Source organism: Ciconia boyciana, chromosome 7 (assembly GCF_034638445.1).
Source record: "Ciconia boyciana chromosome 7, ASM3463844v1, whole genome shotgun sequence".
Lineage (NCBI taxonomy): Eukaryota > Metazoa > Chordata > Aves > Ciconiiformes > Ciconiidae > Ciconia > Ciconia boyciana.
In genome coordinates, this window is record NC_132940.1 from 24,290,566 (window position 1) to 24,305,448 (window position 14,883).

The window sequence follows — 14,883 nt, forward strand, 5'->3', positions numbered from 1 at the left end:
CAGCCCGCCCGGGCTCCGGGCTCCGGGCTCGGACAGCAGAAGCACTTACGGCGGTCTCCGTGTGCGCGTTGCCAGGCTGAAGCCGCAATAAAAAAGGAAAAATAAGGCTGCTCCGGCGGGAAGGGAGCAGCCGCAGCCCCGCCGGACCCGGCGCTGTCGGGCTGGGGGGCTCCCCCCGCCGCGGGGCAGGCGGCGCCGGCGGTGCCCCCCCCTCCCCGCAGCGGCGGTCCGCTCGGCGGGGGCGGCGGGGCGGGGAGCGCGGCGGCGGGGGGGCGGGCGCGGCGGCGGCGGCGCTAGGGCCGCGCGTCGCGCGGGCCCGGAGGTGGGGTAGCTGCCGCCGCCCCGCTCGCCGGCAGTCGCGGGGAGGTCGCTCCGAAGTGCGGAGGCGCCGCCGCCGCCGCCCGAAGTTTGGCCGCGCCGCCCGAGACCTCCGCGCCGCCGCCCCGGCCAGGGGCGCGCTCCGCCCGCCGCTCGCCCCGCGCCTCATGCCGCGGCCGCCGGCGCCCCGCGCGGGGGCGCCCCCGCCCTGAGCGGCGGTGGCGGGCGGGGAGCCCCGGCGGGCAGCACCTGCGCGGCGCCCGCGGCGATGATCTGCGCGCCCGCGCACAGCCCGCCGCCCCGCCGAGCGCCGGAGAAGAGCGGCAGCCCGCCCGCCCGCCCCGCCGCGCACCGCCCGCCGCCCGCGCCCCGCCAAACTTCGACGCCGACAAGTGCCTAGGGCCGGCGGCGGCCCCCGGCCCGCGCCCCGCCGAGCCCCCGCGCCCCGCCGGCAACTTTCCCGGGGGGAAGCACCCCCCCGCCCGCCCCGCGGCCCCTCATGCCGCCGCCGAGGGAGCCCCAGCGCGTCCCGGCGCCGCGGCGGCTCCGCGCCGCCCCGCGGTGAGGCGAGGGCGAGCCCGAGCGGTGAGTACCGCCCGCCCGCAGCCCCGCGCTCCCCGGCGCGGGATGGGACGGGGACGGGGGCTGCGCGGCGCGGAGTGGGGGGTCTGTGCCGTGCCGGTGTGTGTGTGCGCGCTGTCCCCCCGCCGCGCCCCGCCGCGGAAGCTCACGCCGCGGACCGAGGGCGGATCGGCGCGGGCCGCGCGCCCCCTGCCGCCCGCGCGGAGCGGAGCGCGGCGGGGCCGGGAGGGGCGGGGCGGTACCTGCGCCGCGCTGCCTCCTCCGCGGAGCTCGGGCCGGGCCGGGCCGCGCCGGGCTTCGAAGGGGCGCGGCCGCGGCGCGCAGGCGGAGGGAGAGCCCGGGGGAGGCGCCCATCCCTCGCGGCGGCTCCCGCCCCTCCGCGCGGATTTCCCCGCGGGGGGGGCGGGGGGGGCGAGGAAGATCAAAAGTCCCGCTGGACGGAGGGCGGGGGCGGTGGTGGAGGGAACAGCCCCGCTGGCCGCGGAGCAGCGGGCAGGCCACTGGTACTCAACCTGGAAACAGTTCCCTCCCTTGCATCGGAAATTGCAGGCGGTTTTCTAGACGTTCACACGCAGGCAAAACCCCTAAAGAAACCCCACATGGCGGTGAGCAGCGCAGATCGGCCAAACCCGATAAAAGAGGTGCTTTTGTACTCGCAAAGTTGGTGCATGTGCCTTTTTGGCCTCTGCTGAATATACTTTTATTGTTCTGCAATCAACTTTCCGATATTCCGGATCCGATGTGCTAGGAGCCAGCCTTACTTCTGCGGAGATGTTAGCAGAGACAGTGAGTGAACCAAACGGTGGAGATGCTTTTAAAGAGGGAATAAATCACTGTCTTGCCTAAGGACAATGCGGTTGAGGATGAGAAGCTGTGGCCTGGGCAGCCAGTCGAAGGGAAGAAAACCACAGTAGAACTTGCCCCGGCTTGTTTTTTGGTGTGTGGGGTTTTTGTTTTGGGTTGGTTTTATATTTGGAAAAAAAGAAGGGCTGATTTCTGGCATATGTTTGGAGCTTTAAAGGATGTTTACCAGAGAGTTTCCAGCAGTTAGCGGCGATGTTCTCATGGAGTCGTGGACTTTGCCATCAACCCTCAACCCTGTGACACTGATAAGAAGCGGCACCAACTTTCTAGCTACGTATGTAAAATCTGGCAATAGCACAGAACAAATTAAGGGTCCAGTAGGCTTTCATTTTCATTCCGTTTTGAAGCTAAGAACTTACAGTTAGAAAGTCATCAGCTCACACCACGACTTGACAGCTTGGTAGCCCTGTACCCCGGACACACTGCCTGAGGAGCACGTATTGCCTTATTGAGGGTGAAAAATAACAACCAAAAAAACTGCAACCGCCCCAAATGCTAACTTAAATTCTGGGAGGAAAAACTTGCAGAACAGATTGATGCTAGGTACAGAGATATTTAAGGCAATAAGCCACAATTATAAAGATTCCAGAGGAAAAACTTAAAGCAGCGATGTACGAAGCCTCTAAAATTTAAATAGCTGAAGTGCTTTTACTCCATATGCTGACAGCTGATGATACCGGCAAGTAACGGCAGCGGTAGTGTGAGGTGTCACTCAGCGAAGAATGATGTGGGAAAACCAGAAATATTTTAAGTATAGTGCTGAATCCCAGTTTTTTGGTAGCAGAACACTGTATTTTCCTCAGCCAATAGGTATTGACATTTTAAATTCCTCCTGAGGCAAAAAAACTTTTTCTGCTAAATAGTTAAATAAGCTGGATAAAAATAGAACCTCAACTTTGTTTGGAGCAGCATTTGAGTCCAAAGGCACCACAGCAATTGTTTGGAATATACTGTATTTCATGCAAGTGTGATGGAAAGTGTGTATTAAATTGTTAAATACAGGGCCCCTTCTTGTTTGCATAGAGGAATAATTTTGCATTTATAAAAGAGGTTGGGGCTTTTTTTTTTTAACTATCGGAGCGTTATATGTACCAGGTTCTCTAGTTGTCTCGGTCTAGCAAGGTATAAAACACTTGGGTTTTATTCAATGTAAGTTGCAGGTATGAGGATTAGTTCTGTTTTGTAATACGCATTACTTCACATGTTCTAAACTGGCTTTAAATAATTAATAACAGGAATGGAGACAAAAGATCGTTTTACCTGTGCTTGATTAGATACGTTCCTCTGCTGAAGCTGTTAGGGATACAAACTTAAAACATGTTTCCTTTGGAAAAAACTGTTCTGCAGGTGCCGGTGTTGGGAGGTGACAGCCAGCACTCCTTGCCTTGCTTCATGATTTTAACCGGTTCTCCTCAGGCTGCCGTGCATTATAATAACTGGGTTTGGCTCTTGCTCTTACTTGTGCGCGGTGGCAGCGTACACTTTATCAAACGCACGGTCTGCGTGAGAGGCGATCGCTTGTTATCTTATTACCTCCTTCGCGCACCTCCTGTGTGCCAGAGAGGGAGGCCAGGAGCCCACCTGTGCGGTTTGCACAGCGACTTCCCGGCAGGGAGCTCGTGCAGGGCGTCCAGCCGACACGGTTTGTGCGGAGGGAGTTATTTGGGGAAGGGGGTGGATTTTCACGGGGAGGGAAGGAGGCAGAGGAGGAGTGTTTGCTGACAAACCCTGACGAGATCTGAAGTTCTTCACTGGCACCGATTCTGACGAGATGCATTTTATCTGGTTTGTGAAGGGGGTATCTGCTCAGGCTGCAGAATTAAAATGCTGGGTGAGGTGTGACTTACCCACCTGGAAAGGGGTGCATGTGCTCAGAGCCACCTTCACAGCTGATTTTAGTCTGGGGGTCAGCTGCGTGCCGTTCTTCTCAAAGGGCTATAACGTACTCACCGTGGCACGAACGCCCATCGCTTTGCAGACGGAGCCGTGCTCTGGGGGAAGGCGGAGACAGCAGAAGTGGCCTTCAGCACCGTTGCCTCCCGGGTGCCTCCCGGTGTTTTCCATATTGCAGAGGCTATGCCATATGGGAGCGTTCAAGGCCCAAAATGTCCTGCAGTTCATACCGCTGTTGCCCCACAAAGGCGATCTCCAGCAGCAGCGTGCCCTGGAGGCTTTGCATACATTAGCTAATGTCCTTCCAGCAGTTTGCCGTTCCCTCGCCTTCAGTCAGTAAGGACACTGCTCCCTCTTTGCCAGCCCCATAGGCCCCCAACACCCAGGGTGTGCGACTAGCAGAGCACCGCAGGGTGCAGTGGATCCGGGCACCAGGCGTTGGTTATTCCTGATTTGATTGCTTTTTTGTAAGGTCAAATGCACAGGCATTACTGGGGACAAAAAAACATTGCTTTGTGTTGCCCACAGCTAGAGGCTTAGCGCTATGCGACTGCTACAGCTGTAAACTTCAGAAATGTTATTCTAAACGTTTCTTTTTTTACAGAATAATTCAAATAGGTATGTCCTTCGTAATAGAGCACTGAAGTGTAGAATGCATATCGTGAGTGACTCTGCAGGAATAAATATAAGCAAGACAAATCGTATAGCTCCCTCAGAAAAACCCCAGCAGCACTCAGCACATGATCCTTAATGTGCTTTGGTCAATATCTTTCTCTGTATCAATGGAAGCTCATTAAAAGAAGATATTGCAGACTAACTGAGCCATGCTGTATTAGTTCTTGCCAAAGCTCGACATTTTTAATACATTAATAATATGTCTGTAATGTAATGGAAAACTATTAATCAGAACTAGTTATATGCCAGAAATTTAAGCTATAATTGGCTGCTTCTTGTCAGGAATGTCTGTTGTACACTGCTACAGCTGCCTAATGCTCAGATGTCTTGCACTTCTCTGCACTTTTTCCTTGTCAGTGCACTAAATTCGATCGATGTTATAGTCTATAATTCTGTGTAACGACCATCATTATGATTCTGGCTTACTTTAATGAGAATTCGTTATATGGGAAGTATTTTAGCACAGTATGTTAAGGTTGTGGCTTGCTTCACATTATTTTAGTCCTACCCAGTCCTGTTTATTAGTGTGTCTGAGTCTCAGCAGTTGTAAAAGGTGGCAGGTAACTGAAGAGCTAGCAAGGAAAATACTAAAGAAAAATCTATTTTTGCCTGAATATACAGGCTCGTAGTCTAAGGATAATTAAACTCGGTAACTTCTTATTTCTACACAGAAACATGATATTCACCTACTGTTTATTCCAGCTATGATGAAGCCTTCTCTAATACAGAGTACGTTTTGATTTGTCACAAATTTAAAATTATTTGACTCCTTTTTTAGCAGAGCAGTTGTTTCCCTTTTGTATAATGACTGTTGCAAGCTATGAGGTTTTGGGGGTGCTTTTTTTCCCTGCAAAATAGTAAAGTACATTGGAAAGGACTAGAGGGAAAGAGTGTGAGGTGTCTTTAGAATGACATGGAAAGTGTTCTCTGAATTACTGAATTCCAAGATAATAAGTAAAGATTCCCACTGAAAACAAAAAAGAATGTAAGGTCGCTAAAAAAGCAGTGGTACTACACAGTGTGCTTCTTAAAAAGATTTAATTTTAATTTGGTCTTAGATTGTTCTGCTTTTGTGTCAAATTCAGATTTGAAGCTTAAATATATTTGAACTAATTGAGAATTGTTATTGCATGAACATGCAGATATTCTCTGAATATTCTGATAAAATATATGAGAGTTGTATGGTAACACTTGATAAAATGAATATAATGGAAAATTGCATTTACGTCCATACGGCAATTATTGTAAATTACTTTGCTATGGAAACACAATTCAACCATCTGTTGGCATTTCATAGTGTCTGTAGTTTAGCTCAGTTTAAGATGAAGCATTATTTAAATATAGGGAGGCCGTTTGCGAATAGCTTTGAAGGTAAGTCTTGAAACGCATATTACCAAAGTGACATGCTAAGGAGCTCACTAGGTCACATACCACTTCCTGTGGTTTCGGGGTATAGGAGGGTTCATGACATGGGGCATAACTGAAAACTGGGAACACGTAAAGTGAGCTGCAGAAAGTGTTGACTTACAGTTGTTTCTTAACATGTCTGACGGGTTTGCTTAGATTTTAGCATCCAGACAAAAAGAGCGCAGAGGTGCGGCAGCGGCTGGCTGAACTCCTCCTGCAGAGAGCCCAGCGCCCAGGCTCCCCGTCCTTGGCTGGCTCGGGCTGACGCCAGGCGCAGGCTGAGAGAAAGGAGTTGGAGTTCCGAGCCCTGGCTTCCCTTGTCCGTGTGTTTAGGGAACTTACTCCGTCTTTGCAGTTTCCCTCGTACATAATTTGTATTTTTACCTGTGTTTTTTAGCAAATGTATGTTTTAAGTCTTTCTAATAACATCCTAGGATTATATACCTGTAATAAGAGGATTGAGGTGATACCAACTGAGGGAATTTCTAATTACTTTCTGAAGAGAGGAAAGGGGATATATCTGCTATGAAATAAACGCTGAGTACACCCCCCACCCCCAAACCTAGGAAAATAAGACTGCCATAACAGAGGGGGAAAGCATCCGTATAGTAAGCTAAATGAACCGTTACCTAGTAGTAGTTTATCAGTGTGATCAGTAAATCACAGTTCAGTAGTTTATCAGTGTGATCAGTAAATCACAGTTCAAAGAAAAAAAAAAAAGGAGCAAAGCTCTTCCAATGCTAATGAGAAATTTCAAGGAAACAGAAGTGTGCTTGCAATATCTTTGTTATTCTTCAAAAAAAAAAAAAAAGTAAAATGCGTAAGGCTTTTGGAGCTCGCTGAGGTTCCTCTTGCCAAGAGACTATCAACACCTGGTAGCCCCAATACCCATCTCTGTGTCACTTTAATAAAAGAGCCTTCCTGCTGCTGCCTGCTCCCCTGCCTGCCTGCCTGCCTGCACAATCTGGGCAATGGTTGAGTTCAGTAGTTTGCTCTCTGGTTTTGCTAGGGTGAAAATACAGTTTTGGAGGCAGAAACCTGTAACTCACCTGGAACACTACAAATCTGTCTTTGGTAGAGAAGAGTTAAATCCTTCATGTCAAAATACTTTTCACTGTGAATTATTTTGGTAGTTTGTTCATTGTAGCACAGCACCCACAGTAAAGGTTATCCATATTGTACCAATTTGCTTTATATTGCATCAAACCTCCAAAATGTCAACATATCATATATTTTGTAATGCATTGATTCTTGGACAATAACTCTAACTCTTATTGTTTCTAAAAGGGTGCTGCTGCCAGAAGAAAAGAATGATTGATGGGAAACAGACACCAGCCTGTACACACTCATCCTTTCGCTTCGGATACTGATTTATCAGTGCATCTGGGCATCCCCTGTGAGCCCTGAACACAGAGGATCACTCAGGGTTATCGACAGTGTAGCCGAAGACCTGCAACTTCACAAATTATTATCTGCTATTGGACATCTTTCACAAGAAGCCCTGACAGATAAGTTATAAGACAAAGGACAAGCTCAGCGTTGCTATGAAAGGCTGTCATCGGGGTCTGGGTGGCTTCTACCAAAGTCTTCAACTTAGTGAAACAAACACCCTATCCTAATGCTTCATGTTTGAGTTGGAACCTATTTTATAAAATATATACGTGTATATGTACATATATGTATAATCTATAGACTGCACATACACCAGTACTGAGCATCCTTACAAAGGTGACATAAAAGGATTTAGAAATGTATTTGTCAAGATTCCTGTCACTTCACGCCCTCTGGGTTACCGTATCCTCTGTGATGCAGCACTACCCTTCCGTGTGGGGACACTATGATGTGTGTAAGACTCAGATTTACACAGAAGAAGGAAAAGTATGGGATTACATGGCCTGCCAGCCGGAAGCCAGAGACATGATCAAATATGTAAAAGTGACTCTGGATCCCCCAGACATAACATGTGGAGATCCTCCCGAGACTTTCTGTGCAATGGTAAGGCAAGCTTTTAATTTTGCATGATTAGTGGGTATATATTTGTGATAGATGGCTTCAAAATGGAAGCCCTATAGCACACATGTAATTATCCAAGAAAATCTGCATCATATTCCAAATGTGAGCAGTTCTGCTGAACAAAATGCTGAGCAGTACATTAAGGTGGGCAATGAGATGTTCTACTTATGGGGACCTAACTTGACTTTGTCCGAATTCGATGTCTCTCTAGTTCAACTGTTAATAACTTAAAAGAAAGCAGCATAAAACTCCTAGTGCGCTAACCCGAAACTGGGGTGCATTTGCCTGGATCACGAGAGACTTGAGTGAATTGGTTCCAATATGATCACCTGAAAGCATCATAGCATGGTATAATTCATCATCATTTCCAAACATGGGACCATTGTTAGAAACTCAAATGGCAGAAGCTTAAAAAGTGGTGGTGGGAGCTGGGCTGATGGAGTTTTTCCGGCAAGCCCCTGCAGCCGCGGGCAGCATTGCTGGAGCCTTGCTACTGCCCGCAGCAGGTGTATACCAGCAGGTCCATACCTGCATGTATGGACAGTGCAGCAAGCAACACCTTCAGGTAGAGGCCAGCTCTACCAACTACTGACAGCTTTCTTCTTTAACTGAAACTGTAGGCATTCAAGCCAACTAAGAGAGACCAAAGGCAAGCTCCTTAATTTAGATGCTCCTAAAATTAGAGACTAGTTTTGGAAATGTTGGGCTTGGTGAATAATTGTACAGGTATGAGAAACCAGGCAGATGCTATATATATATATATATATGTACATCAACCTTTTACAGCTGTCCTGCTCCTAAGTGTTTGGTAGATAGATCGTGCTGTAAGAGGTTATTTGAGTTAAAGGAAATCTTCAACTTGTAGGTAACTTGTTTCTCCTCAAAAACATGGAGGATTCATTTTCCTTGCCACTGAATATTTCTGTTAAATATTGAGTGGAAAATACAGTATGCCTTGACTAGGAAATGTGAGTTTGAGATGCAAAACATATGTACTTACATCTATTAATAAAGCACTGGAAACATACATCACATTACCTACATAATTTAGATTTGAAAAACCAATGAGTTCTGGTAAGTGAGGTTATCAAAACTGAGGAAAGTCTACAAGATATTTATTTGTCTGTGTACGAATCATCATCGCTGTGTGACAGCATCCCCAACAGAAAGGAAATTTGCTTTTAAATCCCTTATGGTATCATTTTCAACCACTACTGTTCTGTAAGAAGTTCAGGTCCAACCACACATACATTTAGGGCATTATGTGCATGCATGCAGCTGCTTCCCACACACATTATGGTAATAGCCACGTGATAAATTGCGGAGCTACGTGAATAAATTACATTCACTGTGAACCTTTGACTGCACCACTTGCTCTCTGCCCACTAATCCATCTCTACTGACATGGCTTTGACGCTCTAAACCTCCAAGCAGCTTCAAGCAGCCACTGTTTAAAAACAAATAAAAGCAACATGCCCTGCATAATATGGTCTTTTTCTTTTTTCTTTATCTTGAAATGTATTTTCTCCCTCAGAATAGTAATAGCTGTGATTTAGCCCTCAATCAGTAACATTTTGTAACTCATCACGTAGTGAGTAAGAAAAGTTGTTCTTTTAATGCAAAAGAAACTGCTCAGCAAAACTTGATTCTTCCTTTTAGTACAAATAAACATTGCAGCAGTTCCTGTCTTAAGTAATTTTTTAAGTTTCTGAATGACTTGGTAATCAGTCCAGTCTCTAGTTAGAATAATGATTTTTTTTTTTTAAAAAAAAGACATGTTGATTAAATCTAAGTATTAAAAATGGTGCCAGAACTCCTGAAAATGCTTGACCTAGCAAGGTCCTTGATGCTGTGATGGGGGATGAAAGTTTGCTCAGGAGTTACCTGAGGTGACAGGTGTAGCTCCCTTGCTGCTTAAGCCCTTGAGATGCAGAAGGTCACCAGAATCCTGACACGAGGCGTAAAGAAAGCGGAAGAACTGGGGAGAGGGAGAGAGAGCACGCACAACAGGATAGCATATTTAGTGATGTGAGTGTAGAGTGACCAACTCCTCCATGATAAACTGTTGTATTTGCTTTCAGTATAGATGTATACTGTACATATACAGTAGATTCACATATGCATTGGTAATTGCTTGACTTACTTGAAACATTAGGAAAATTACAGAAATATTTGACATTCCCGAGGCACTGCACAGCAGCAGAGCACTCTCATCCCTAAAAATGCTTCATGTCTATCTGTACTATAGCTACATGTAGAAATTACACATTTCCTTCAAAATGAGGGTTTAGATATTCGTAGGGCTGGGCCTTTGGCGTTTCCCAATGAGGTGATCTTTTATTTTTGTGTTCATTTTTAGTTTTAGAAAACAAGTTAAGAAGATAGCACTGTCACACTTGGAGAAGGTGGGCAGTGGAAAAGAGTGCATCCCTGTTAGGCATGTTCTTGCACTAAAAAATCCCAGATTTGAAATGACAGAGGTCCAAAGGTTTCTTTTCAGCACAGTGAAGTGCCTAATTGACTTATACAATTGCTTGGCTTTATTGTTGTGAGTTTTGGATATTTGCATGCTAAACCTGTGTACCAGTGTTTTGTTATTGAAATCAGGTTAACGCTCAGCTGCCTTCTGGTAATTCCTTGGAGGAGATCAGGGTCCTTTCAGATATCCTAACAGTAAGCAAGGGTACCAGACAGCCGAGCCTGCTTTTGCAGGAGGAGGAAGAGGTTGAAGGAGCTTCCTGTTTTGTTTCCATATCAGTTCTCTGATCAGGCTTAATTTTCTGTTCACCATGGACTATACGGACTAAGGTACTAGCTGTTGAGTCTGTGTCAGCTATCAGTGTAGTATAGATTAGATCCATGCAACACAACCAGACTGAGAGGTTCACCCAAGTCCTGCTGGGATATTATGGTAAAATCTGAGGCAGTCTGTGAGAGGGAGATGATAATAGTCTGCAATAACACACAATGCAATCGTGCATTGCAATGCACGCAAGCATACAATACAGAGGAGATGGGCAGTTAATAGTAAAAGTTGCCTCCTACTTATTTCTGCATATTCCCCATGGAATTAAATGTTCTTATGAGTCCATTATGAATTTTTACTCTGTGAGCTTGTTTAGTTGACAGGCCGAATAACAAGGTTTTGCACATGCAGATTTGGTGCAAAATGCAACACTCCTCTAGTTGGTAGCTAAACCCAGCATGTGGCAGCTCACCACTTGAAGGTACCTTTGGGTTGTCCCTCCAGGACAGCATCCATAGGTATTACAGGGAACATTCAGCAGGAAAACTATCCCACAATTGCTTTTATGCCCTCTATCCTGAGAATAACGTTATAGTTTCTGGCGACAATTCGGTATTGACAACTCGTGAGATTATTCTGAAACCTCAGACCCCTGGAGTCCTATGATTATGTGAGATTCTCAGCTTTAATTTAAAACATCACCTTTATTTTCTTAGTCCTTCTAGTTGCAGAGAAAAGTTTGAAAATGAAACTGAGAAGCTCAAAAAGCAGAAGCCAAATAAATAGCCCTCCAAATTATTATTTGTTTAAAATCTCATCATTTTGAAAGTCGCTTGGGATTTTTAGGGCTTGGGAAGTGATTGTGCTTGAGAGGAGAGATGCATGAAAGAGACATCTAAACAAATGAATGCCTTAGAGCAGTGAATGCTCAGTTTCTGGCCGTGGAGTTGCTTGTGTCTGTAAGGAGGATGTGACAGCATCCTTCCCCAACAGGTAGTATTTCTCCCACCTGTGGGATAACCAGCCTCCTGCGGAGGGGGTTGACTGGTCACCTCTGGCTTCCCTGTACGTTTTAAAGCAATCTCTAGCTGCTTAGAGTGAGGCAGGCATGCACATCTGCTTTCTGAGGCATTCCTTCGAGGAAATTTGGCAGTCCTTTGTCAGTCACAGAGTTGGACTGGACAGTCATGGTGTTTGAGCCAGCGTGACTGTTCCCATGGGTCTGTAATTCATGAACTTTGAGCATTTGGCATTGGTAAGAGCGTGTCTGGCACCATATGTTTATGCTTAGTTGGCCTGGGAGGAGAGGGAGGGGGAAGGACAAAAGAAAGATGCTACTTCACATTTTCAGAACTGCAGGATTCACTTTGCAGAGATACTGTAAGCAAATTTTTAAGTACCTGGGGATGCTAGTTCTTGTGGCCCGCAGCATTTCAGTTTACAAAACAAATCTGCTTTAAATCCCCGTGAGTAACTAACAGTTGGTGAAATCTTCTACTTCCCTCTTTGTAAGTGCTTGTTACAGTTTCACAACACTCCGTCCAGTTATAAAAAGAAACAAATCTGACTTTTCCTGACGGTCACCATCTTTTGCCCTACAAGAACACTGCATAGGTGGCTTCTGACATCTTTATTTCTAAAATGTTTGCCATCTGTGCCCCTGGTATGAACACTGGGAGCCGCCGCGGTGCCACTCACGGCTCGGGGGTCCCTTCGCCCCAGAGTCGCACCTGCCCCTCGCGTAGACTGGCCCCTGTGCTGAAATGCAGGCTTTAGCAGGGGGTTTGCATTCAAACCTTAGCCAGGATTAGTGTGTGAGTTCATCAGGAACTTAACCAGGAGACTCCTAGTGGCTACTGCTGTAATTTGCAAACTGGAGACGAATTTATGTTACCAACCTGTTTGCATCTGAAATGGCAACATAAAAATACAGTTTTCTACTTCTGTTTAGACCTAGCTATCATAACACCATCCCACATCCCAGTGGCTAAAAAATGATGAAATTATCGGTAATTATCGTTGCCTGCAGCTAATTTTCTTCATAGGTTAAGCAGAAGCTTGAAAAGAAGCCTGCAGACAGGAGCCCTGTGCGTTTGTACAATTTGTAGAGCAGATATGCTGATGACAGTAGAAATTTGAGCCCTTGAGTGCTACTCTGTATTTCATAGCCAATCAAAACTAAATTAAGAAACAAAGATTATTAAAAAGTCTTCTGTGCATGTAATTCTGGCATAATATTATGAGGTGGACATTAAATTTTTCCCTCTGAGACTTTCAGTGTCATTAATATAGCATTCCTTTAATTACAAGTAGGCTCATATGCCTTAAAAAAGGGAAAATACTCCATAGTATAGTTAGTGATACCATTATTATGTTTACTGAAATAATTAAATGAACAGATATTCTTCTGAGTAACGTATAAATCAAAATGTGAAATAAAAATGTATTTTTTGAAGCATTTTGGCATGCATACATGCATTGTTGGGTAAGACATTTTAAAACAGTGTTGAACAATACCGTTAAGAGATGCTGATAAGAAAAAAGCTTTTCTTTTATGGGCTGAATAAGGACATACAATCCTTAAATTTAGTTCCATCTCTGCAGTCTTACTAGGTAGCATGGGGTAGAATGAGAACAGGGAGTTAAAGATGAGGCTATTGCTACTGTCTTGTTTAATGTGAATTTTCGTAGTTGTATGCTTTAAAAGTATGTACAGCTGAAAGTTATTGCAGGCTTTATTTACAATACCTGGATTCATCTATTCTGAACTCTTTTGAGCACATTTAATTAATACAAGTGTTGATTTGTCATTGTTGGAAAGAACCTTATCCTTCAGGGAGCGGAGTTTTTATTTTGGTGTTTCCTCTTAAGTTACTGGATATTTCATTTCATTTCTAGTACCGCAAGACCTATATGGTGAGCTACAGCCCCTCCATCCCTTCTCATCTCCTGCGTAGGGCAGGACACCTCGCCACCCCACTGACATGGCTTTTCCCATCAAAGCACCACTTTGGTCCTTACGTTCCAGCCTGAAACCAGAGCAGCTAGCAGGACGAGAGAAAAGCGAGAAGCACACACCGTGCCCTTTGCTCCTTCCGTCCCCCCCGGCTCCCTCCCGCTCGTCAGTGCGGAGGCGACAGCCTACCTGTGCCTTTGGTAGCAGCCTGCCTGCAGACACTTCAAAGGCGCCTTGTTCCTCGGACCTCTTGGGAAAGGAGTTCTTGGTTCCATAAAAGAGAAAAAAAAAATGGATATACTTAATGACAGCAGGAATAAAAAAAATGGTTTGGTAAAATCTCTGTTTTCTTCCAACTGGAAGCAATCTAAAAATTAATAATTTCTCATAAATCGAAACCGAGGATTGCCAGTAAAACAGATTTGCATTTTATTCATTATCACACATCAAGATCCCCCAGTAAATCATTAGCAAAACGCTATCCAGTTGCTTTTTATTTCTCCTCAGTTACACTTTGGGTACTGGAATGTTTTCAAATCTTAAACAAAGGAAAAGCACGCTCACAAAGTACTTAAGTTGTTATAAATATTTGGGGGTAAAACCAGGTTCCTAAACAAAGTCAAGGGCTTCTACTTATTTTCAGTTGCCGAGATTTAAGGCACATAGCACTACTATGTGTAAAAGTGCATCCTTTTAACAAGATGGATATTTTGTAAATACACTTCATAGAAACGGTTTGACTGCTGCTTTTAACACTGCCTTTATTCCATCTAGTACTTGCTCTCCTGTTTTGTTTTTTCCCCTGAAGTTAGCTGGAAATATTAGACATCTGTAGCTAACACAATGATCAATTTATTGTAATAATAACTGATCTTAGGAAGCAAGGGATCGCTGGGGGCGATTGTGGCTCTGTGGATGAGGTTCTCACAAATAACCTGAGCTGGTGTCCCCCCTGCTGCCCTCAGCACCCCGGACCCGCCAAAGCCCCTTCCCTCACCGGCCAAGGCGGGTATCTGGGGGGAGCTGCCCAAGTACTCTGCGGGAACTTGGGCATTCAGTCTTGTTTGGGTGTGGAAACAGCAATTTTATAAAGAAATAAATGGCTTCCACTGTAAAATGGGTTCTCTGACATGCACAGGGGAATCTGAATGGCTTGCTGTCAGTGCGGCTGGACCAGAAATGTCCCCTCAGCAGCACCTTTAGTGCCGCCTTCTGCAATAAAACGATACTACTTTATAAATAAAATCTTTACTAGCAACGTATTGTAATTCGTACCTCTTCTAGTGAGGCAGAGGTGATCTCAAGCCTGCGGCTCACTGCAGGGAGACTCTTCTAACAGGATTTGCTGGGGTACAGAGGGACAGTGCAGGAAAGCAGCGTTCCAACTGGTGCTCCTCCTCTGGGGTAGGACAGCACATTGCCCCCCACC

The 14,883-nt window shown here is 45.9% G+C and overlaps 1 protein-coding gene across 4 annotated transcripts in view; it reads left to right on the top strand.

The window, feature by feature from the left end:
* Positions 1 to 352: 352 nt before the first annotated feature.
* The window catches only part of NTNG1 (netrin G1), a 160,607-nt gene continuing 146,076 nt past the window's right edge, over positions 353 to 14,883 (top strand). Inside the window, exons 1-3 of one of the 4 annotated variants that reach the window (XM_072868142.1) lie at positions 1,544 to 1,686; positions 1,914 to 2,038; positions 7,027 to 7,734. In XM_072868142.1, the coding sequence (XP_072724243.1) occupies positions 7,489 to 7,734 (246 nt within the window). In that variant the 5' untranslated portion in view covers positions 1,544 to 1,686; positions 1,914 to 2,038; positions 7,027 to 7,488. Of the gene's footprint in view, positions 904 to 1,543; positions 1,687 to 1,913; positions 2,039 to 7,026; positions 7,735 to 14,883 lie in introns of those variants that run through there. The other 3 variants (XM_072868143.1, XM_072868144.1, XM_072868141.1) reach the window with 3 other exon arrangements.